Source organism: Ranitomeya variabilis, chromosome 5 (assembly GCF_051348905.1).
Source record: "Ranitomeya variabilis isolate aRanVar5 chromosome 5, aRanVar5.hap1, whole genome shotgun sequence".
Lineage (NCBI taxonomy): Eukaryota > Metazoa > Chordata > Amphibia > Anura > Dendrobatidae > Ranitomeya > Ranitomeya variabilis.
Genome location: NC_135236.1, coordinates 99,895,075 through 99,920,120, shown reverse-complemented (window position 1 = coordinate 99,920,120; position 25,046 = coordinate 99,895,075). Strand labels below are relative to the sequence as shown.

At 44.3% G+C, this 25,046-nt stretch overlaps 1 protein-coding gene across 1 annotated transcript; it reads left to right on the top strand.

Moving 5' to 3' along the window:
- The first annotated feature begins 8,823 nt into the window (after window positions 1-8,823).
- Window positions 8,824-19,078, top strand: PCNA (proliferating cell nuclear antigen). The gene is made up of 6 exons (XM_077263042.1): window positions 8,824-9,353; window positions 15,590-15,687; window positions 17,069-17,136; window positions 17,579-17,773; window positions 17,855-17,978; window positions 18,810-19,078. Exons 1-6 carry the CDS (start codon window positions 9,133-9,135, stop codon window positions 18,887-18,889), a joined length of 786 nt encoding a protein of 261 aa, XP_077119157.1. The 5' UTR covers window positions 8,824-9,132; the 3' UTR covers window positions 18,890-19,078.
- Window positions 19,079-25,046: the final 5,968 nt, after the last annotated feature.

Genomic DNA, 25,046 nt, shown 5'->3' with positions numbered 1-25,046 from the left:
CTCTCCTGAGCTCAGATATCAGACATGGCCGTGCAGACTTCTCTATAAAACTCTATAAAACTATTACATTACATGTAGTGATGAGCGAGTGTACTCGTTGCTCGGGTTTTCCCCAGCACGCTCGGGTGACCTCCGAGTATTTATGACTGCTCGGAGATTTCGTTTTCAACATGGCAGCTGAATGATTTACAGCCACTAGCCAAGCTGAGTACATGTGGGGGTTGCTTGGTTGCTAGGGAATCCCCACATGTAATCAAGCAGGCTAGTAACTGTAAATCATTCAGCTGCCAATGAAAACTAAATCTCCGAGCAGTCATAAATACTCAGAGGTCACCCGAGCAACGAGTACACTCACTCATCACTAATTACATGGTCTAGCAAAACTAATCTGGGGAACTATTGCAGCCACTATTAAAGATGAGGCAGAGAACGCAGAAACCATTTTAGCTTTTTAACCCCTTAATGACGGTCGTTAAGTGTACTTATTCCCTCATCGCCGTTTTAAAACGGCGATTGGGAACAAGGGAATAGTGCAGCCCGGCAGGAGCAATTCCCACAGGTGTCAGTTGTACATAACAGCTGACACCCTGCAGTATCGGACCCAACCGGTTTTGCAACCGACCAGGGCCGATTAACCTCTGAAATACCGTTGTCAATCACAGCAGCATTATTTAAGTTGTTACAAGGGGGTCACAAGACTCCCTTCGTAACCATCGGACCCTTGCAATGAGAATCGCGGGTCCCGATGGTTACCATGGTACCCTGAGGTCATATGATGACCCCAGGGTACGGTAGCCTGTGAGATCCAGCAATAACCTGGTTCTCACAGGCTGTGTCAGCGAGACACTGACTGCTCTCTTGCACTGCTGTACACAAGTACTGCACTGTTTGAGAACAGTGATTAAAGTAAACATTATACAAGTTCCACAGTAAAAAAGTGAAAAACGTCAAATCAATCGTGAAAAAGTTTTAAAAAACACTAAAAAAGCGCACACGAATCACAAAAATGTGTTTCGCAATTCAAAACGCAGTGTTTATGTTAATACAAAAGTAACAAAAAAAAGTACATATAATTAGCATTGATGCGTCCTTAACTACATGCTCTATAAAACTAGCATGTTATTTAATCTGTTTGGCGAACACCATACAAAAATAATTAAAAACCGTCAAAAATGTCACTTTTTCATTACACTGACTCACAAAAAAGTGAATAAAAAGTCATATGTAAATAAAAACTGTTCAAATGAAAATGCCAAACCGTCCCCCAAGAAACAAGCCCTAATATGGCCCAGTCAGCAAAAAAATAAAAAAGCTTCAGCTCTCAGAATATGATGATGCAAAAACAAATTCATTTTGCTAAAATATTGTTTTCAGTGTGTAAAAATAGCAAACCATAAAAAAATATAGATCTGGTATCGATGAAATTGTACCAACCCGTCAAACAAATTGGTCTTATCACTTTTACTGCATGGTGAACCGCACAAAAAAATAAAATAAAAACAATAACTGAATTGATGGGTTTTGCTCATTCTGTGTCAGAAAAATCTGAATAAAAAGCAATCCAAAAATATTATATTATATTATAACTAAAGCAATTGTTACCATCCACCTCTCGTGTCTCCCCTTTTCCTCATAGTTTGTAAGCTTGCGAGCAGGGCCCTCATTCCTCCTGGTATCTATTTTGAACTGTGATTTCTGTTATGCTGTAATGTCTATTGTCTGTACAAGTCCCCTCTATAAGTTGTAAAGCGCTGCGGAATATGTTGGCGCTATATAAATAAAAATTATTATTATTATTATGTACCCCAAAATCCAAAATGGTACCCAAAAGACAGCAACTCATCCCGCAAAAAATAAGCCCACAGGCAGCTCTGTTCACCAAAAAATAAAAAAGCTACATCTTTCAGGATATGGCATCAAAAAACTACTTTTAATAAAAAAGCATTATCACTGTGTGAAAGCAACATCTAAAAAAAAAAACTATATAAATCTGGTATCGCTGTAGTCACACTGACCCGAAGAATAAATCCGCCTCATCACTTATACCGAACTGTAAACAGTGCAAAAATAAAAATAAGAACTATTCTTGTACTGCTGTCTATTTGTTCATTCTACCAACAAAAATCAGAATAAAGCTCGGCTCACATTTATCCTGCACTCTCCGCTGAGCACTTACAGTGTGGTTTCTGTGTAAATTCCCCAAAACCACGGTTCATACAAAACTCCGGATGGAGCCACTCACTTATGAGGAAAATGGAGTCACTTTGGACTGGTCTGTGTTACGGCGGTGTCCCATCATTTTAGGCCTCTTTTTAGCGCACAAGTGTGGGTGACCACAGATCTGTGCTCGCCTAAAAATTTTTAGGCCTCTTTTTAGCGCACAAGTGTGGGTGACCACAGATCTGTGCACGCCTAAAAAGATGGCCCAGAGGAAGCCGATGCAAAACGCGCGTAGGGGCACGTGTTCACACTCACATCCTTGAGTATATTAAGGGTACCGTCTCACATAACGATTTACCAACGATCACGACCAGCGATACGACCTGGCCGTGTTCGTTGGTAAGTCGTTGTGTGGTCGCTGGAGAGCTGTCACACAGACCGCTCTCCAGCGACCAACGATGCCGAGGTCCCCGGGTAACCAGGGTAAACATCGGGTTGCTAAGCGCAGGGCCGCGCTTAGTAACCCGATGTTTACCCTGGTTACCATCGTAAAAGTAAAAAAAACAAACACTACATACTCACATTCGCGTCCACCGGCGTCCGCTTCCCTGCACTGACTGAGCGCCGGCCCTAACAGCAGAGCGGTGACGTCACCGCTGTGCTGTGCTTAGCCTTTCACTTTACGGCCGGCGCTCAGTCAGTGCAGGAAGCGGACGCCGGGGGACGCGAATGTGAGTATGTACTGTTTGTTTTTTTTACTTTTACGATGGTAACCAGGGTAAATATCGGGTTACTAAGCGCGGCCCTGCGCTTAGTAACCCGATGTTTACCCTGGTTACAAGCGAACACATCATTGGATCGGTGTCACACACCGATCCAACGATGACAGCGGGAGATCCAGCGACAAAATAAAGTTTCAAACGATCTGCTACGACGTACGATTCTCAGCAGGGTCCCTGATCGCTGCTGCGTGTCAGACACAGCGATATCGTATGGATATCGCTGGAACGTCACGGATCGTACCGTCGTAGCGATCAAAGTGGCACTGTGAGACGGTACCCTAAGTTTAAAAATCTGGGATGGTCACTGACCTGATAAAATGAATGGTACTATGCATTGCCCTTTATGCAGCGATAGTGAGTCTGTCATTTTTCAATTCCTTTTTGCATAATTACTAGCACTGTCACTTTATATATTTACACTTGGCTGAGGATTATGGTTCTGTGTTCTCTTTCCCGTATTCAGTGGGGTGACACCATATTTTTGGTGCACCTTTTGACCAGATTTAAACAGCTGTTTTTGCTAAAAAAAAAAATATTTTGAAATGTGGTTTTCACTGTGTCTTATTAATTAACTTGTCATTAAAAATATATCTTTTTAGCTACTACTTCATTTATTGTGGCTTATGTGCTCCATGTTTCTATGTTCTAATGTTAATTGGGTGCTCCATAGGGCTATAGCCCATTTTAGTCCTGGTAGACAACCTTAGGACTATTCTTGTAGAATATGGTTTCTGTATCTGAGGTTTTGTATCTTTTTATATCTACGGATATAGGGACGATTTTGACTCCATGGGTGTTTTCCAAAAACAAGCAGCAGTGGATATTGCCGAGTGAAAATTACAAACTGCCGTTGTAGTGCCCCTGCATTATACCCTGGGGACATGCACCTATAAATTAGACGGGCTCTCATCACTACAGAAATGCCAAACATGTAGACACTAAATGTGGTTTAGTCATACATGGTTTAGAGGGGCATTTGGATTTGGGAGCACAGAATTTGCTGCATTTCTTTTTGGGGAAGAGGAGCCGTTTAGCTTTTCCAGAGCCTTTGTGCTAGCAGTATCGTGTAAGCCCCCTTCATTTCCGTTAACAAATGACGGGCCTGAGTGGGGACTTCCTTTTTTTGTGGATTGAGTTGAGTTTTTTGTTGGGAACATTTTACATAACATTTTGGATCACATTTATCCGGCGCTCTACGCTGGGCACTTACGTTGGGGTTTCCATCAAAATCTCCGAGTCATGTGATTCAGATGAAACCCCTGAGGGATCCCCATTCACTATAATGAGGCAGCAGAGTTACTCTGGACTCCATCTGGCTTCTGTTCAGCGTTTTCCTTCTTTTCAGAAGTGCACAAAAGTATGGTGAACCGCTCTTTTATGAATGCCTAAAAAAGACAGATACTGCCGGATCTCAGGCCAGACAGCATCCACAGTGTCACCATCTACCTCTTTATAGGGGATCTTCCGCTGGGGGTTCCATCTGAATCACGTACTTCAGTGATTTACACAGAAACCCTGGTGTAAGCGCTCAGCGTAGAGAGCAGGATAAATGTGAGACAAGCCTTACTGCGATCTTTGAGAGGCAGAATGACCAAATCAACAAATCAATTTTATTTATTTTTTACGCTGCTCCTCGTGTAGTATAAGTGATTAGATTACTTAATTCTTCGGATCGGTGCAGTTACAGCGATACCAGATTAATATCCGTGTTTTATGTTTGGCTGCTGTCACACACTAAAAGGCGCTTTTTATTGCACATCGCCATATTTTGATGGCTATAATTTTTCCACATCTCCACCAAGAGTCATGTGATGGCTAGTTTTTTGCAGGATGAGTTGATGTTTTTATCTGTACCATATTTGGGCACATAAGATGTTTTTATCGGTACCAGTTTCGAGCACATAATTTTTGATCACTTTCTATTCCAATTTTTGGGAGGCAAAATAGACAAAAAACAAGCAATTCAGAAATCGTTTTTTGGGGAGTTTTTTTTATGTGGTTCCACGTGTGGTAAAGTTGATAAGGCAACTTTATTCTTTGGGTCAGTATGATTACAGCGATAGCATAATTATATTTTTTTTATGTTTTGGTGCTTTTACACAATAAAAAATATTTTTCCAGAAAAAATAAATATTTTTGCATCACTTTATTTTGGGTACTATAACTTTTATTTTTCTGCTAACGGAGCTGCATTGCTGTTTGTTTTTTACAGGACAAAATTACGTTTTTAGCAGTACCATTTTTATTTACATTCGACTTTTTGATCGTATTTTATTCCACTTTTTGTTCGGCGGTATGATTAAAAAGCATAGTTTTTTGACCATTTTTATTTTTTTACAGTGTTCACTGAAGGGGTTAAACAGGGGGACAGTCACTCTCACTTTTACATCTCTGATCACTTTTATAAACCATTGCAATACACTAGCATTGCAATGCTTTATAACGGTCAGTGGTGCACTCACAAGTTGGATAGGCTGGTCTCACACTTGCGTTGGTTAGAGCTGCGGAGGGGTGCGTAGTTCCTCCTTTAAGCCCCGCCCACTGCCACACCTCTTCCATTCAGCTCTGCCTACGTCAGCATTTAACATTGGGTACACAGGTCATGCGAATGTATGCGGATGCCTCCGCATGCGTCGTTTTGATGCTGCGCCAAAAGCAACATTGTTGCATTTTGATGCGGTCAGCGCAGCTGAATGGAAGAGGTGGGCAGTGGGCGGGGCTTAATGGAGGAACTATGCAGCCCTCCGCAGCTCTGCCCAACGCAAGTGTGAAACCAGCCTTAGATCATGCACTGCACATGATCTAACTTGCTAGAGCTTGGTGAACACGACAACAGATCACCACAGCAACTGATCAAACCCCCGCGGTGATGACACAGGGGCATCGATTGAAGGGCTGTTGGGGCCTCCTCCCTCTGGGCTCTAAATGTTGCTTTTCTATTGTTATCATTTCAGGGGTTAAACTGCAGGGAAGTGAGCTGGGTTAGCCCGGTTTCACACATCCTGATATTTCTGGTACTGGTAAACATGGTACCAGAGATATCCATGTCCATGTGTCTGTGTGTTCTACATGCGGCACACGTGTGGAAACTATGTGCCTCCCGTGTGCTGCATCAGTACCACACGGACGGCCGCCGGGAAGCAACGCTACAGTAAGCGCTGTTCCCCTGCGAGTGGTGCTGAAGCTGGCTGTCAGCCCTTCGCCCAGCGAGCAGTGGAGAATGAATGAAAGAAAAAAAACTACGTGGAGTCCCCCGTACATTTTAAAACCAACCAGACAAAACTCACAGGTAACATAGTTATTAAGGTTAAAGGAAGACTTTAAGTCCATCTAGTTCAACCCATAGCCTAACCTAACATGCCGATCCAGAGGAAGGCAAAAAAAACCCATGTGGCAAACAGTAATCAGCTGGCATTTTCCCACGCTCAAGAGTTCATGCCGCCAGGGAGCGCAGCTTCAGTGACGTCACCGTTAGTCACTGAAGCTCTGCTCCCAGCATTACATTCATTCCCCAGTAGTTTACAGTCGGGAGCGGTCGCATTAGCAGCGCGCCTGGTTGTAAACTGCTTATACCCCAGATATGGATTACTGCATGGGACTATCTATATGCCGGACAGGTATGAGTATATTGTTGGTTTATTATTTTGACATTTTTCACAGGAGAGCGAGGGCTTCGCTTGGAATGGCAGATTAATAAAGATGGAAAAACTGTGTATATTGTTTTATTTCATTAAAAGACTTTTTTCTTACTGTGTGGTGTTTGACCTTTAACAACTATAGGATAAGTAATGGATAGGTGCCTTATTGACACCTAAGCTGGCTTAATGTCACTTTACAATAGGAAGGTGACATTAACCCCTCTTTACCCCACTTGCCACCACTACAGGGCAAGTGGGAGGACCACTCCCCTATTGAGTGTGTCTTGATAATTGCCGATAATTTCCATCTGTTGTCTATTCCATTTGCACAACATGTGAAATTGATTGTCAAACAGTGTTGCTTCCTAAGTGGACAGTTTGATTTCAAAGAAGTTTGATTTACTTGGAGTTATATTCTGTTGTTTAAGTGTTCCCTTTATTTTTTTGAGCAGTGTATCTATATTTCATACAGAGCTAGAAAGCAGGATAGCCGATAATTCAATTGTCGGGTTCTGTAAAATCATTGCAGAACCCGACAAGATATGAAACATGGTTTACATACAGTAAACCATTGCAGAACAGTTAGATTTTTATATGTCCCTCACTAATAATGTTAGTACTATATGTGTGTAAAATTTGGGAGCTGTAGGTGTTAAAGGATTAATTCAAGGAAAAACCTGTCATGGACTCCGACGCAATTTTCTCCGCCAGAGAGAAAGCCAGTGACTGAGGGCAGATATTAATAGACTAGAGAGGGACCATGGTTATTGGCCCCCCCCCCTGGCAAAAAAACATCTGCCCCCAGCCACCCCAGAAAAGGTGCATCTGTAAGATGCGCCTATTCCTGCACTTGGCCTCTCTCTTCCCATTGCCCTGTAGCATTGGCATATGGGGTAATAAGTGGTTAATGTCACCTTGCTATTGTAAGGTGACATTAAGCCTGGTTAATAATGGAGAGGTGTCAATAATACACCTATCCACTATTAATCCAATAGTATGAAAGGGTTAAAAATACACATACACTTTAAGAATAAAGTATTTTAATGAAATAATTAAACGCAGGTTTAGCATATTTATTACACTCTCAATCCAAGCGAAGCCCTCGTTCTCCTGTAAAAAAATTCCAAAAAAAGCAACAATATCCCATACCTGTCCACTGTACAGTCATGTCCCACGTTGTAATCCATATCTGGGGTCATTTACATTTTAGAACCGGGAGCGCTGCTAATCGTACAGGCCGGGCTGTAAACCAGGGAATGAATGAAAAGCTGCCTGCGCAGCCTCCCCGCCTGACCGGAGATGAACTCTGTAGCGTGGGAAAGTTTCTGAACATTTTCCCACGCTGTCAGTTCACTGTGGGTCAGGTGGGGAATCTGTGCATGCTCAGTGACTTCAGCGGTAGTTGGCCTCGCCTGACCTGAGGTGAATTACCAGTACGTATTACTCGCAAGGCACACTGATGGTCCATGTGGTAAGTTTTTCTCGCATCCATACTTTCATTAGCGATTCTTGACCGATATATGGTGCAAATTGCAGCATACTGTGATTTCTCTCGCACGTATAATATGGCCGAGAAAACAAGGGATGATGGGAGCTGCACCATAGATTAACATTGGTCCGAGTGTTATGTGATTTTTTTTATCTCATAGCACTCATCCGTATTACGCTCTAGTGTGACTTCGGCCTTAGGTAAAGAGTTCGTTAATTGTTTTAATAAAGAAGTAGAGTGAAAATAAGATAATTAGTAATATCTTAGAGAAATCTGCTTCTTTCTCCTGCGGAACAGACCTGTCATTCTCAGGTAACATCTGCATTTATTGAAGACAGAATGCTCTATTAGTGAGGCTGGGGATGGCAGCTGGTGCCGATAACGTTCTATGGAGACAGGAGGGATAAATTGTCGGCTCTTATAGACGTCTGGGGTCGCAGTGCACGGACTGGCCACGCGTCTCCCATCACCGAGCGTGACAGCTGCATGGAAGCATGGTCAGGAGACGTGTGGCCAGTACATCCGATGGGTATGGACGTCTAAAAGTGCCTGGAAAAAAAATGGGTTTAAAAGAAAAAAACAGTTTATTTATGTGTCATCCAGTTTACCTCACACAATGAAAAAAATGGTCCCTACAGACTTGGAACTACTGAAGTCCTTCTGCAGCCGATGTCACTTGTGGCCAGCGACCAGATTACCTCACAGATACCACACACGTCTGCACTACAGATTGTGTACAGATCCGCCTGGCTGTGAGAGGCCTGCACACAGCGGCGGGCCGGTCACACACACGCAGGCGGGCCGGTCACACACCGGCAGCTTCTATTCTCCACAGACAAGGAGCGCAGAAGGCGGGAAACGAATTTGGCGCCTTCTCCTGTACGTGACGCAGAGATCACGTGACGCGCTCCATATAAGCGTAGGGAGGCGGCGCTGCCCGGCTTATTGGGCGCCAGAGTGTGAGCGGACAGGAGGCGAGAGCTGCAGCCGGAGCTCGGTCAGTGCAGGAGGCGGGAAACGCATCATCCTTCGCAGCGCTGTTAGTGACTGATTCTCCGCCACCATGTTTGAGGCCAGACTAGTGCAGGGCAGCATCCTGAAGAAGGTTCTGGAGGCGCTGAAGGATCTGATCGACGAGGCGTGCTGGGACATCACGTCCAGCGGCATCAGCCTGCAGAGCATGGACTCGTCGCACGTCTCCCTGGTGCAGCTCACCCTCCGCTCCGACGGATTTGACACCTATCGATGCGACCGAAACCAATCCATCGGCGTCAAGATGAGCAGGTACGAGGTGGCGGGGCCGCGGTTATGTGGGGGAGGTGTAATGTGCACAGGCGGCTGTGCTCAGTGACGTGCCGCGGTGTGTGCAGTGCTGAGCGCTCCGCAGACATGTCCGCTCTTGTCTGTCTCTGGCGCCGTTTTCTTTCCTTCATTTTGTTGATGACGTCACTGCATCTGAGCGCGATGATTCGGGCGGGAAAACAAAGTGGGCGGAGCCTCGTGTGACTGGCGCCACATGTGACACCGGCAGCCTCCGTCCTCCGTGATGGCGGATTATTCAAGTCGTAGTGCGAATTAAAAGTTCCGTTAGGCGGGGATGTCTGGGAACTGACAGCTGCTAATTGTACAGTCCCACATGTAGCGAAATACCCGCCAGTTAATCAAGAGCGGCCATGGCTAGATTGGTCAGGGCCAATGGAAGGAGTCCTGCATATAAACGTGCCAACTGCTCTGTACAGGGATCATGCAGGGCACATACAGCTGGGCATTGTCACTTCACACAAGAAGGCCCTGAGACGGGAGGATGGGGGCAGCTGTCAACGCTTCACTGGACTTATTTCCTTCCTGCTTCATGATGTATCATGGTGCAGGCTCAGGAGTTGGGCCCGCAGCACAACGGGAGCCAGCGGTGTTGCCTTTAGCGCCAGGGCCTCAAACACACATACAAACACCCTGAGGGTATGTTCCTACGGTCAGGAATCGGCAATGCTTCGGATACAGCACAAGTCCGCTCCATCCAAAGTGCTGCCGGCTATTGAGCGATGAGGTGATTCAGCATTTGTTCATTGAACCGTCTGGAATCATCGTGCCCAATACATTGTACGGGTGACATTTATCTTGCGGAGACTGAGATTCTCCGCAAGATATAGACATACTGCTGTCTAGAAAGTGGTGCCGCATGTGCGTCTCCGCAGGAAAGCCGAGGGTGCTGGACTGTGGGAACATACCCTTAAAGGGAACCTGTCACCCCCAAAATCGATGGTGAGGTAAGCTCACCGGTATCGGGGGCTTATCTACAGCATTCTGTAACGTTGTAGATAAGCCGCCGATGTTACCTGAAAGAGAAGGACGTTAGATTATACTCACCCAGGGGCGGTCCCGCTCCGATGGGTGTCTCAGGTCCGGTGTGAAGACCAGAAGAGGACGTCATCTGATGAAGATAGGAGGCGCCGGAGCGGACCTGAGACATCCATCGGACCGCAGCGGGAACCGCCCCTGGGTGAGTATAAGCTAACCTCTTTTTCTCCTCTTTCAGGTAACATTGGGGGCTTATCTACAGCATTACAGAATGCTGTATATAAGCCCCTGATGACAGTGAGCTTACCTCACCATGGATTTTGGGGGTGACAGGTTCCCTTTAAGCTGCTTGATGCGGCCTGCAGACCCCTTGCCGATCGTGGCCTGGTCCTGGAGCCACAGACAGCAGCACTTTATTTTATTTAGACGCATCTTCAATTGAAATGTATCACCGTGCAGAGACCGGCCAATCAGGCCAGCCACTGACATCAGTGTTTCGGCACATGGCAGTGACGTCATAAGCAGCGACACTCAGATTTCCGCTTTGGCTAGCATTGGTATTGCTGTACTGAGAGCTTGTCTCACATTCAGTTATAAGCTCTACCGTTGGCTGCTGGAACTGAGCTGCGATTAAGGGGTCTGCAGTAACTAGCTCACGTGCAGAAAAGATGCCAAGGAAATGGAGGACAGGTGGGGAGAATCTTAACTTTTTTTGTGTATGGGGCCACTACGGCAAGATGAGTACCATAATGGGCCGTTACTGCGGGATGGGCATGAACTTCCTTGGAGGACCAGGATGGGGTGTTACGACAAGATGGGGGACATTACTAAGATGTTTGCTAGAATTACTATATGGTGCTAATTGTAAGACGATAAAGATGGAGGGGGAAATCAAGAAAAGACTGAAACGTTCAAAGATGTACTAATAAGGTCACAAATTCAAGAACCCAAGAGCATAACCTTATACCAAAGTGATCAGATAAATTGAACTTTTAATAAGTATCTCTAAAACAGACACAAACCGATAAAAGCAATCACCATACAGCCAACCGTGCTGGCTACTTGCACTCTGCACAGCAAATCCTGTTTTAAAGCCTACCTACCAGCGGAGGTTGACACCCCAAACAAAATGAGAAATGGTGCCCCCGCTCCTCGGCGGCTGTCCCTTAATCTCGTGGATGGCCCTGTGCTGGTGAGTCACATAATAATCCAATTATACACACAGGAAAGAGAAGTAACAGATTGCCAATTTGAGGACTAATAAGAGGTAGACCATGATAATGATGGCAATGCAATAGGGTGAATATTATCACAATAACAAAGTGATAGGTGCATAGAAATTAGTACCTCACTATGCTGTTCCCTGCTGATATGGCGCCACCGCTCCACAGCGACTCAATTTTTTAATAGATCCAGATGATAAACCCATCGGGTGGCTGTGTACTCGATAATGGGCAGTCAGAAAAACACACAATGTTAATATAGAACAGATGAACGGTCGATGACACATGGTGATAACTGAGTAATTCAGTTATTTTTGTGTTTAGGGTGCCAACCTCCGCTGGTAGGTAGGCTTTGCAACAGGATTTGCTTTGTAGGGTGCAAGTAGCCAGAGGTCACTGGGCATCTAAAATCATAAGTACCTCTTTTGCTTGCTGTTAAAAGAATTATTCAGTTACTAGTTATCACCATATGTCATCGAACTTTCATCTGTTCTATATTGACATTGTTTTTCTGACTGCCTATCACACGGCCACCCGATGGGTTTATCATCTGGATCTATTAGATAATAATTAGGGACTCTTGGGTAGAGTCGTTGTGGAGCGGGGGCTCCATATCTGCTGACAAGTAGGGTGCTTACCTCTGCTGTCAGGCAGGTTTTACATCAGCAGGGAACAGCATAGTGAGGTACAAATTTCTATGCACCTATCACTTTGTTATTGTGGTACTATTCACCCTATTGCACATTGCCATCATTGTCTACCTCTTGTTATTAGTCCTCAGATTGGCAATCTCTCTTACTTCTCTTTCCTGTGTGTATAACTGGATGATTGTGATTCACCAGCACAGGGCCATCTAGGAGATTAAGGGACAGCCGCCGAGGAGCGGTGGCGCCATTTTTTGTTTGGGGTGCCAACCTCCGCTGGTAGGTAGGCTTTTAAACAGGATTTGTTGTGCAGGGTGCAAGTAGTCAGCACGGTTGGCTTGTAGGGTGATTGCTTTTTTATGTGGTGTCTGTTTTTAGAGATACTTATTAAAAGTAAAATTTTATCTGATCTATTACGTTGGTATAAGGTATTCTGATCTATCACTTTGGTATAAGGTTATGTTGTTGGGTTCTTGGAATTCAAGAAAAGAGCACGAAAAAATATTTTGCCACTAAAAACGATGTTTTATATTCAAACTAAACAAGTAAACCAAAAAAGTGTACATTTTATCCGCTACATCCATAACAACACAATCTATAAAAACTACCATAAGCAACACTATCAATGGCATTCAAAAAACAAACTTCAAAAATGTAAAAACAAATCGAAAGGTGTATTGAAAAAAATTTTCTCTAAAAATTTACTTTGTCCAACAAATACGGCCCCCTCCAAAAAAATGTTTTTTTTTCTGTATGTGTTGCCAATATAACTAGCTGAGTTTATTTTAAGACCCCTGCTCTAACAGCAGTGACTGAAGCCATCTCCAATACCTGCTGGTTAAGCCCTTCAATGCGTCTGTTGAGCTCTGTGGCATTATAGCCACTCGATCAGGGTGTTGCGTTCTCACCATTGCACATGAGTTGCTGTCTTTGTGCTCATGTGAAGCTCACAAGTTCAAGAGGTTGTCAGGATAGAGCATCAATGTCTGGCTGGCCGGCACGCTGCACCCCCTCTGATAAGCTGTCATTGCTGGCCGGAAGAACTTGCTTGCAAAGCTTGGCGGTCTACTTAGTGGCTGCCGCGGGGTCCTACACATCTGCCTCCAACTGAATAGGAGGCATATGTGCAGTAACAAGCCCCGGCCTCTTCAAATAGACTGCCAAGCTCCTCAAGGAAGTACTTCTGGCCGGCACTGATAATAGCTGATCAGCGGTGGTGCTGGCCCTGGCCGATCAGACATTGATGCCCTATCATCAACATAAAAGTAGTGGACAAGTTATTTCAAGTCCCCAATGGGGACTGCAATTATATGTGGTCCAAAGTAAAAAAAAAAAAAGTTTATATATTCAACGATACAAGTCAGTCATTCATCTTTTTCCAGTTAAAAAAAAAAATTAAGAAAAATATTTGGTGTCTGAAAAGACCCATTTATAAGAAAAAAAAAAAAAAAAAGGACCTGACCTACGACATGTGGGTGTTGGTGGATTTTCAAGTTGTATTTTTTAGTCTAAAGGTCTCTGAATAAGATTGAGCCGTGTTTGCACATGCTGTTTCCTTTGACAAACTTTGCTACCGTGGTGGACAAACGTTAAAACTAATCTGTGATCAGTCAATTTTAATTACTGAACTCCAGTGGGTTATGTGTAAGAGAAGATGCAAGTTGTGATAAACTAATATTTTATCTTCATTACTATCTGGAGCCCCTATGGCCTTAAGGCCCCGTCTCACATAGCGAGATCGCTAGCGAGATCGCTGCTGAGTCACAAGTTTTGTGACGCAACAGCGACCTCCATAGCGATCTCGCTATGTGTGACACGTACCAGCGATCAGGCCCCTGCTGCGAGATCGCTGGTCGTGTCGGAATGGCCTGGACCTTTTTTTGGTCGTTGAGGCCCCGCTGACATCGCTGAATCGGTGTGTGTGACACCGATCCAGCGATGTCTTCACTGGTAACCAGGGTAAACATCGGGTTACTAAGCGCAGGGCCGCGCTTAGTAACCCGATGTTTACCCTGGTTACCAGCGTAAATGTAAAAAAAACCAAACAGTACATACTCGCCTTTCGGTGTCCAGGTCCCTTGCCGTCTGCTTCCTGCTCTCACTGAGTGCCGCCGTACAGTGAGAAGTGAGAGCACAGCGGTGACGTCACCGCTGCGCTCTGCTCTCACTGTACGGCCGGATCTCAGTCAGAGCAGGAAGCAGACGGCAAGGGACCTGGACACCGAAAGGCGAGTATGTACTGTTTGTTTTTTTTGGTAACCAGGGTAAACATCGGGTTACTAAGCGCGGCCCTGCGCTTAGTAACCCGATGTTTACCCTGGTTACCCGGGTGCTGCAGGGGGACTTCGGCATCGTTGAAGACAGTTTCAACGATGCCGAAGTTGTTCCCCTGATCGTTGGTCGCTGGAGAGAGCGGTCTGTGTGACAGCTCCCCAGCGACCACACAGCGACTTACCAACGATCACGGCCAGGTCGTATCGCTGGTCGTGATCGTTGGTAAATCGCTTAGTGAGACGGGGCCTTTACACCATGGAAGTGGCATAAATTTCACGAGAGTAGAAATATAATAGGGGCCGACAATTCTTCCACTACAGCAGATGGACACCCAACCAAGAGTGTTCACATTTCCAAAATTTTGGCAGACTGGAAAGTTAAAGAAAGGGAGCCTGTCTGGTCCCGTGAACCACCAGCAGTTGTCTGCATATGTAAATACCCTGCCTACAGTCCCTGTATTACATTACATAAACAGATCTTTAGAAAGTATTTCTGAAGTCCATTTATGATATGTAACTGAGGGCTTTGACTAGTCAAGGTGGCGTTGGTGTCCCCAGACTAGCTGGCATAATCACAAGCACTATGCTTACCTCACATATGTGCGTGCCTTCTGCTCTCATCTTTGATCCTCTGAGTCGGGAATATGTGTACCAGCTTCAGAGAGGCACACTGCGCATGATCGCAAGTGCAGAGACTTCTGCGCAGTGGGCCGACTAGACTGGGCACATGAACAGCCCCCTTGACTAGTCAAAGCTCTCATGGCTCAGTGCACATAATCTGCCATTGTTCTTAGACGTGCAAGTCCTGTGATGCTCCATTGAAAATGATCTTTTCGCTGCACAAAAGATCATTTCACCCTACGAACAAGTGATCGGTTGCCAGTTTACATGTGAAACTAGCCTTTAGAACGACACTCGTTCGTGATTATCTTGCAATGCACGTGCAGCTTTAGTCTTTTACATTCTCATAAATGGTCAGAGATGTAGAAAACCAGCAAGTTTTCAGACAATTTCTGCAAGTTTAAAAATTTACAATCCTGAATATTTGCCATTTTACCTAATTAAACTTTTATCTTTTGCAGTATGTCAAAAATCTTGAAGTGTGCAGCGAGTGAAGACATAATTACTCTAAGAGCCGAGGACAATGCCGATACAGTCACAATGGTGTTTGAATCCCCAAGTAAGCTTTGTTTTCCATTAAAATCTAGTGCATCTACATGTTAAATAATTGTCCCGTCATTACAAATCCTGCAGACTTGTGTTGGTTCTTAGACCACAAAGGACAAGAAGACACCGCCACACTTGATGGTAAAAAAAAAAGAAGCTTACATTTTATTCTGCCTCCTGTAGCGACGTTTCGGTCACAAGACCTTTATCAAGACCTTGATAAAGGTCTTGTGACCGAAACGTCACTACAGGAGGCAGAATAAAATGTAAGCTTCTATTTTTTTCACCATCCAGTGTGGCGGTGTTTTCTTGTCCTTTGTGGTCTTGGTACTTGTCCGGGCTGGGCTCCCTGGTTGTCCGCTGAGACTTTTATCACTTACAAAGAAAAAGGGTGCGGTTTTTTTTTGTGTCTCAAAAAATGCCTTGAATCACTGCTTATGCATGAGTGTGCCGAGTAGTGCGTTTTCTGAAGTGACAAAGTTGCTGTGTGTGGCGAATGTGATACGTGTTGGCCTCTGTCCACCTCCTTGTCTCCAGATACAGCTGGCTGGATTCGGTTTTTTTACGTCCATGGGTTGATTTTTTTTTTATTTTTTTTACCATTCATGGTTTTTCTATATTGACCATTATCAAGTTTTTATTTTTTTTTTATGCTTGCCTCATCCCTATTAGGCTCCCGTATCACATTTATTACACACCCATTCTTCAGATTTTTTTTTTATTCTATTACATTATTGGGGGTATCAGTTTTTGTTATTTTTTTTTGTATGTTCCAACTTCATATCTGTGCCCATTATTTTAGTTTGAACACATGGGCTATTCTTGCTGATTTTTTTTTTTTTTTTGATTTTTTTTTGCTGAGGTGTTAGCATACACACCTTTTGGTGCTTTTAATTGCTGTAAATTTCTTTTTCATCAAAAAGTCTAATTTTTTGGGGGATGTGCAATTTTCAATTTGCATATACTTATTGGTTTCCATTTTCTGATACTCTGCATCACACAACTGCTAAAATTGTCGTGTGAACGAGCCCTTGAGGAGGGGTTGTTTGGTCTAAATAACGAGTCTGCAGTCACTAGACTTTCTGGCCTCGCTCAATACACTTCCCCTCAGCACACCGGAAACAGTCTAGTCTACTTCTGGTGGGGGAGTGGGCATATCATGGTCACATGACCTCCGTTCCCCGATGGTGACACGCGGTGTGTGCTATGAGGGTTAGGTACATGCTGGAATGATCACGAGTCTGCTGTCAGTGTGTCTGCAGCCTTGTCATTTTAGAACGCACAACCTCTTCAATCCTAATTCCCGGTCTATTGTGAATTTTGCTTACTATTGTACTCAGTCTTTTTATCCAGTCCGTCTATGAAGGATGGATTTAATACGTTTTTCTCTTTAGATCAAGAAAAGGTTTCTGACTATGAGATGAAGCTGATGGATCTGGATGTTGAGCAGTTAGGAATTCCAGTAAGTTTTATTTCCGTTTCTCATGAAGGTGAAGCCTTGGTTTTCTTTCTCCTGTTCATGAGGCTTTTGTCAATCGGCTTATTAAGATTAAATATAAATCATTATGTACCTGGATAAGAAGCCCCTTACACTTGTGCTAATGGTACCTTCAGTTGGAGGAATCATTGACTTATTTCCACCAATGGGACCTTCTCCCTCTTGCTCTCGTCTGTCCTTGGCTTACAGCTGCATTTATTGTAAAGCGAGGCTTTGTACTCGAGAGCTCAGGAGGTGGAGTTGCTTCCATTATGCTCTGCTTACACGAAGTCATTGCACATAGTGACTGCAGCTACATGTAAGTGGATGAGCACTTCAGGGGCACATCTAACAATATAATGGCAGAACTTTGTCTGTTTAGTTTCTGTGTGTTGAAATATTAATGGTTTCATTGTTCTCTCAACAGGAGCAGGAGTATAGTTGTGTTATAAAGATGCCATCTGGGGAGTTTGCACGTATTTGTAGAGATCTTAGCCAGATTGGAGATGCTGTTGTGATTTCATGTGCGAAAGATGGAGTCAAATTCTCCGCAAGTGGTGAACTTGGAACAGGAAATGTCAAGCTGTCACAGACCTCAAATGTAGATAAAGAGGAGGAAGCCGTAAGTACTGCACATTATCACAATGTTAAATTCCAGATCTGATGCTTGTTAGTGAAAATTTGATTTAATTTCTCTTTTCAGGTTACAATAGAAATGAATGAGCCAGTCCAGCTTACATTTGCTTTGAGATATCTAAATTTCTTCACCAAAGCCACCCCCCTGTCCCCAACAGTGACCCTCAGCATGTCGGCAGATATCCCACTAGGTGAGTAATTTAACTACTTGTACAACCATGTAGGAGACTTAGCCTGATAATCAGCAGTAGTTTTTACTTGATTAGTTTTTTAGAAGAAAGTGTTTTCTTTTTTTTTTTTTTGCAAATAAGGCCAATCCAGTGCACCCTTGGTGTGTGGCCAATGGCTCAGTTGTGACCCTCATGTCACAACACTGGTTGGACTGAATTCCTGGATGTGCACGAGTACTGGCACTGCCACGCGCCTGAGGTGTTGGGGTGGGCGCGCTTTCATCCCTCCACTGTCGAGCGGCTGCTAATAACAGAATAGGAATTAAGGTGCTTTTATTCTGTTCATTTCTGTAAGATGGGACTGGCCCACCACATTATTCTCTGGAGTAGAACCTAGTGGACCTAGGCTTTGAAACCATGCAAACTGAAGGTTCGGAAGTGGGAAGGTGGAAACTGAAGTAGGCTTTGCAGCCAAACACTTGACGCCAGGGTTTCAGCATTTACTTATGGGATGGATTGCAACCACCTTGGACCTTAATATAACTTTTGCAATAATAGTACAATGTTCTGTGTAGATTGAGTATTATGCAGTCTTTGCTTGGCCGGAGAAATAGCAAATTTATGCTGTACATTGTTGGACATAATCGCCGTGGTCTGAATATTTGTCTCTTGTGGTCCTGACGCCACAGTGGACCCATGTAAGGTAGTAGGTGTATAGTGGATTTTGCAGAGCGTTGCCCCTGCTATTGTAAACTGAAGCCATGCTCTGGATGTGAAGAGCCTTACCTCAGTGTATGTATGTGTATACATAATATGAATAAAATATATTAATGTATTCTATTTTTCTTTCAGTGGTGGAATACAAAATTGCAGATATGGGGCATGTGAAATACTACCTGGCTCCAAAGATTGAGGATGAAGAAGCTTCTTAAGCTATGCTATAGTTTATTTTATGTGGTAAAGTCAAGTAAACTTGCGCTTTTCCAAATTGCCTTGTATTGAACGTAACCATATGACATTCTGGCCGTGTTTCTAGGCATGTCTGTAGATATTTCTGTAAATATTCAACTATCTTTGTAATACCTGCCATATGAAACCAAGTAAATCTTTGTAAAAACTGATTGTGATGGTCTCTTTACTTGTACCAGTGTGGATGTCAAATTCCCTCGGTAAGGGAAAGCAAAGCTTATGCAGAAATTGCATTCATTGATCCTAATTATGCTATGTTCACACTTAATTTTTTTGTTTTGTTTTTCTAATGCTTTATTTTTCTGCCGTTAAAACCTAACCACTTGGCAGTAAAAAAGCTGTGGACAAAAAGCAGGTTTTCTTGGATTTTCAGAATCTCAAAGTTCAGCTTTGCTTCCACCATACAAGCATGAATAATGAAAGGTGTTGGGCCACCAATGCAAGACATATGTGACACTGAAAAGTGACTATTCTGAACAAAAAAAAGTTAATAGAAAAAAAAGTAAAATTGCAAATGTAAAGATGGCGGGGTAGCGTTTAATTTGTCAACAATAGTTTACCTAACACATTGGCAGTGCATTTTAAAAGATGGACATTTACACTGTGGTCAGTGCGATTGAGTTGGTAGACATTGTTCAATATCACACACTGCTCAGTCAATGTTTATTTTAGCAAATATCACTAATTTAACCCCTTCCCGACCCATGACGCCACGTAGGCGTCATGAAAACCCGTGCCAATCCGACCCATGACGCCTATGTGGCGTCATGGAATGATCGCGTCCCTGCAGATCGGGTGAAGGGGTTAACTCCTATTTTACCCGATCTGCAGGGAGAGGGGGAGTGGTACTTCAGCCCAGGGGGGGTGGCTTCACCCCCCCGTGGCTACGATCGCTCTGATTGGCTGTTGAAAGTGAAACTGCCAATCAGAGCGATTTGTAATATTTCACCTAAAAAACTGGTGAAATATTACAATCCAGCCATGGCCGATGCTGCAATATCATCGGCCATGGCTGGAAATACTGAAGTGCCCCCCCCCCCACGCCCACCGATCGCCTAATCCCCCCCCCCCCCGTCCTCCGTTATGGGGTCCGGTCCCCTCCTGTCCGCTCCCTCCTTGCTCAGACCCACCCCCCCTGTGCTCCGTTCCCCCCCCCGTGCTCCGATCCACCCCCCCACCACCCCTTCATACTTTCCGATCCTCCCGGTGTCCGGCCGTCTCCTCGCTGGGCGCCGCCATCTTGGAAAATGGCGGGCGCATGCCCAGTGCGCCCGCCGAATCTGCCAGTCGGCAGATTCCTTACAGGTACATTTTGATCGCTGTGGTAGGTTCTATCACAGCGATCAAAATAAAAAAAAATAAAAAATACCCCCCCCCCCCCCTTTATCACCCCCATAGGGACAATAATAAAATAAAGAATTTTTTTTTTTTTTTTTCCACTAGGGTTAGGGTTAGAACTAGGGTTAGAACTAGGGTTAGAACTAGGGGTAGGGTTATGGGTAGGGTTAGGGTTACGGGTAGGGTTAGGGGTAGGGTTATGGCATGTGCACACAGAGCGGATCGGCCACGGATCCGCAGCGGATTGACAGCGGATTGGCCGCGGATCCGCAGCGGATTGGCCGCGGATCCGCAGCGGATTGGCCGCGGATCCGCAGCGGATTGGCCGCGGATCCGCAGCGGATTGGCCGCTGCGAATTCGAAGCAGTTTTCCATCAGGTTTACAGTACCATGTACACCTAAGGAAAACCAAATCCGCTGTGCCCATGGTGTGGAAAATTCTGTGCAGAAACGCTGCGTTGTATTTTCCGCAGCATGTCAATTCTTTGTGCAGATTCCGCAGCGTTTTACACCTGTTCCTCAATAGGAATCCGCAGGTGAAATCCGCACAAAAAAACACTGGAAATCTGCTGTAAATCCGCAGGTAAAACGCAGTGCCTTTTACCTGCAGATTTTTCAAAAATCGTGCGGAAAAATCTCACACGAATCCGCAACGTGGGCACATAGCCTTAGGGTTAGGGTTGGAATTAGAGTTAGGGTTGGAATTAGGGCTAGGGTTTGAAATAGGGTTAAGATTAGGCTTGTGGTTAGGGTTACGGATAGGCTTAGGGGTGTGTTGGGGTTACAGTTGTGGTTAGGGTTGGGATTAGGGTTAGGGTTGGGATTAGGGTTAGGATTAGGGTTGGAATTAGGGTTACGGGTGTGTTGGGGTTAGGGTTGTGGTTAGGGGTGTGTTGGGGTTAGGGTTGGGATTAGGGTTATGGCTACAGTTGGGATTAGGATTAGGGGTGTGTTGGGGTTAGTGTTGAAGTTAGAATTGAGGGGTTTCCACTGTTTAGGCACATCAGGGGTCTCCAAACGCAACATGGCGCCACCATTGATTCCAGCCAATCTTGCATTCAAAAAGTCAAATGGTGCTCCCTCCCTTCCAAGCCCCGACGTGCGCCCAAACAGTGGTTTACCCCCACATTTGGGGTACCAGCGTACTCAGGACAAACTGGGCAACAACTGTTGGGGTCCAATTTCTCCTGTTACCCTTGCAAAAATAAAAAATTACTTGCTAAAACATAATTTTTGAGGAAAGAACAATTATTTTTTATTTTCACGGCTCTGCGTTATAAACTTCTGTGAAGCACTTGGGGGTTGAAAGTGCTCACCACACATCTAGATAAGTTCCTTCGGGGGTCTAGTTTCCAAAATGGGGTCACTTGTGGGGTGTTTCTACTGTTTAGGCACATCAGGGGCTCTGCAAATGCAATGTGACGCCCGCAGACCATTCCATCAAAGTCTGCATTTCAAATGTCACTACTTCCCTTCCGAGCCCTGACGTGCGCCCAAACAGTGGTTTACCCCCACATATGGGGTATCAGCGTACTCAGGAGAAACTGGACAACAACTTTTGGGGTCCAATTTCTCCTGTTACTCTTGCAAAAATAAAAAAATTCTGGGCTAAAAAATATTTTTGAGGAAAGGAAACACATTTTTTATTTTCACGGCTCTGCGTTATAAACTTCTGTGAAGCATTTGGGGGTTCAAAGTGCTCACCACACATCTAGATAAGTTCCCTTAGGGGTCTAGTTTCCAAAATGGAGTCAATTGTTTGGAGTTCCTACTGTTTAGGCACATCAGGGGCTCTGCAAACGCCACCTGATGCCCGCAGAGCATTCCATCAAAGTCTGCATTTCAAAACGTCACTACTTCCCTTCCGAACCCCGACGTGTGCCAAAACAGTGGTTTACCCCCACATATGGGGTATCAGCGTACTCAGGAGAAACTGGACAACAACTTTTGGGGTCCAATTTCTCCTGTTACTCTTGCAAAAATAAAAAAATTCTGGGCTAAAAAATATTTTTGAGGAAAGGAAACACATTTTTTATTTTCACGGCTCTGCGTTATAAACTTCTGTGAAGCACTTGGGGGTTCAAAGTGCTCACCACACATCTAGATTAGTTCCTTGGGAGGTCTAGTTTCCAAAATGGGGTCACTTGTGCGGGAGCTCCAATGTTTAGGCACACAGGGGCTCTCCAAACGCGACATGGTGTCCGCTAATGATTGGAGCTAATTTTCCATTCAAAAAGCCAAATGGCGTGCCTTCCCTTCCGAGCCCTGCCGTGCGCCCAAACAGTGGTTTACCCCCACATATGGGGTATCACCGTACTCAGGACAAACTGGACAACAAAATTTGGGGTCCAATTTCTCCTATTACCCTTGGGAAAATAAAAAATTCTGGGCTAAAAATCATTTTTGAGGAAAGAAAAATTATTTTTTTATTTTCACGGCTCTGCGTTATAAACTTCTGTGAAGCACCTGGGGGTTATAAGTGCTCACTATGCATCTAGATTAGTTCCTTGGGGGGTCTAGTTTCCAAAATGGGGTCACTTGTAGGGGAGCTCCAATGTTTAGGCACACAGGGGCTCTCCAAACGCGACATGGTGTCCGCTAACGATTGGAGCTAATTTTCCATTCAAAAAGTCAAATGGCACGCCTCCCCTTCCGAGCCTTGCCGTGCACCCAAAAAGTGGTTTACCCCCACATATGAGGTATCGGCATACTCAGGAGAAATTGCCCAACAAATTTTAGGATCCATTTTATCCTGTTGCCCATGTAAAAATGAAAGAATTGAGGCTAAAAGAAATTTTGTGTGAAAAAAAAGTACTTTTTCATTTTTGCGGATCAATTTGTGAAGCACCTGGGGGTTTAAAGTGCTCACTATGCCTCTAGATGAGTTCCTTGGGGGGTCTAGTTTCCAAAATGGGGTCACTTGTGGAGGAGCTCCAATGTTTAGGCACACAGGGGCTTTCCAAACGCGACATGGTGTCCGCTAACGATGGAGATAATTTTTCATTCAAAAAGTCAAATGGCGCTCCTTCCCTTCCGAGCCTTACCATGTGCCCAAACAGTGGTTTACCCCCACATGTGAGGTATTGGTGTACTCAGGAGAAATTGCCCAACAAAATTTAGGATCCATTTTATCCTGTTGCCCATGTGAAAATGAAAAAATTGAGACTAAAATAATTTTTTTGTGAAAAAAAAGTACTTTTTCATTTTTACAGATCAATTTGTGAAGCACCTGGGGGTTTAAAGTGCTCACTATGCTTCTAGATAAGTTCCTTGGGGGGTCTAGTTTCCAAAATGGGGTCACTTGTGGGGGAGCTCCAATGTTTAGGCACACGGGGGCTCTCCAAACGTGACATGGTGTCCGCTAAAGATTGGAGCCAATTTTTCATTCAAAAAGTCAAATGGCGCTCCTTCCCTTCCGAGCCCTGCCGTGCGCCCAAACAGTGGTTTACCCCCACATATGAGGTATCAGCGTACTCAGGACAAATTGGACAACAACGTCCGTGGTCCAGTTTCTCCTTTTACCCTTGGGAAAATAAAAAAATTGTTGCTAAAAGATCATTTTTGTGACTAAAAAGTTAAATGTTCATTTTTTCCTTCCATGTTGCTTCTGCTGCTGTGAAACACCTGAAGGGTTAATAAACTTCTTGAATGTGGTTTTGAGCACCTTGAGGGGTGCAGTTTTTAGAATGGTGTCACTTTTGGGTATTTTCAGCCATATAGAACCCTCAAAATGACTTCAAATGTGAGGTGGTCCCTAAAAAAAATGGTTTTGTAAATTTTGTTGTAAAAATGAGAAATCACTGGTCAAATTTTAACCCTTATAACTTCCTAGCAAAAAAAAAAATTGTTTCCAAAATTGTGCTGATGTAAAGTAGACATGTGGGAAACGTTATTTATTAACTATTTTGTGTCACATAACTCTCTGGTTTAACAGAATAAAAATTCAAAATGTGAAAATTGCGAAATTTTCAAATTTTTTGCCAAATTTCCGTTTTTTTCACAAATAAACTCAGAAATTATCGACCTAAATTTACCACTAACATGAAGCCCAATATGTCACGAAAAAACAATCTCAGAATCGCTAGGATCCGTTGAAGCGTTCCTGAGTTATTACCTCATAAAGGGACACTGGTCAGAATTGCAAAAAACGGCAAGGTCATTAAGGCCAAAATAGGCTGGGTCATGAAGGGGTTAATAAAATTGCACTAATCCTAACCACCATTCTCATGTTGAGACCAAGATATTTTGGTTTAAACTCGACCTCCTGGGCCTTCTGTCAGTGTTTCATTTTATTCAAATGTTGTATAGTTCATGCTGACACTGATGCACCCTCCTGAGCCTGCAGGACAACTTGAATTTCTTTGGCCCATAATTGGGGCTGTTTATCCACCATCCAGACTATCCTGTATGGCAACCATTCATCAATTTTTTTTTTTTGTTCCCTTAAGCCATGACCGCACACCTGAGGGATCTGCCCAGCAAGGACAGGAAACTAACTGAAATAAAAGGGCGGTATCCACCTGCTTCAGTTGGTTGGTTTCCTGTCCTTGATCGGAACCGTCATGCTGAAACTTGAGTCAAGTTTATTTCTAAGACTTACCCACTTCTGTCCCGGTACTGAAAAAACAGGTGGGGTATGCCAGTGAGCTGGCCTTCAGGGTATGGAAGCGCCATCCATGGTTCCAGATGGGGGCTTAATGTGGGCACGGGGGGGCGGTACATATGTTTATGCGGTGCATGTCTGGATCTGCTGCGCCGCTCTCAATCTTCCTGCTAGACTCC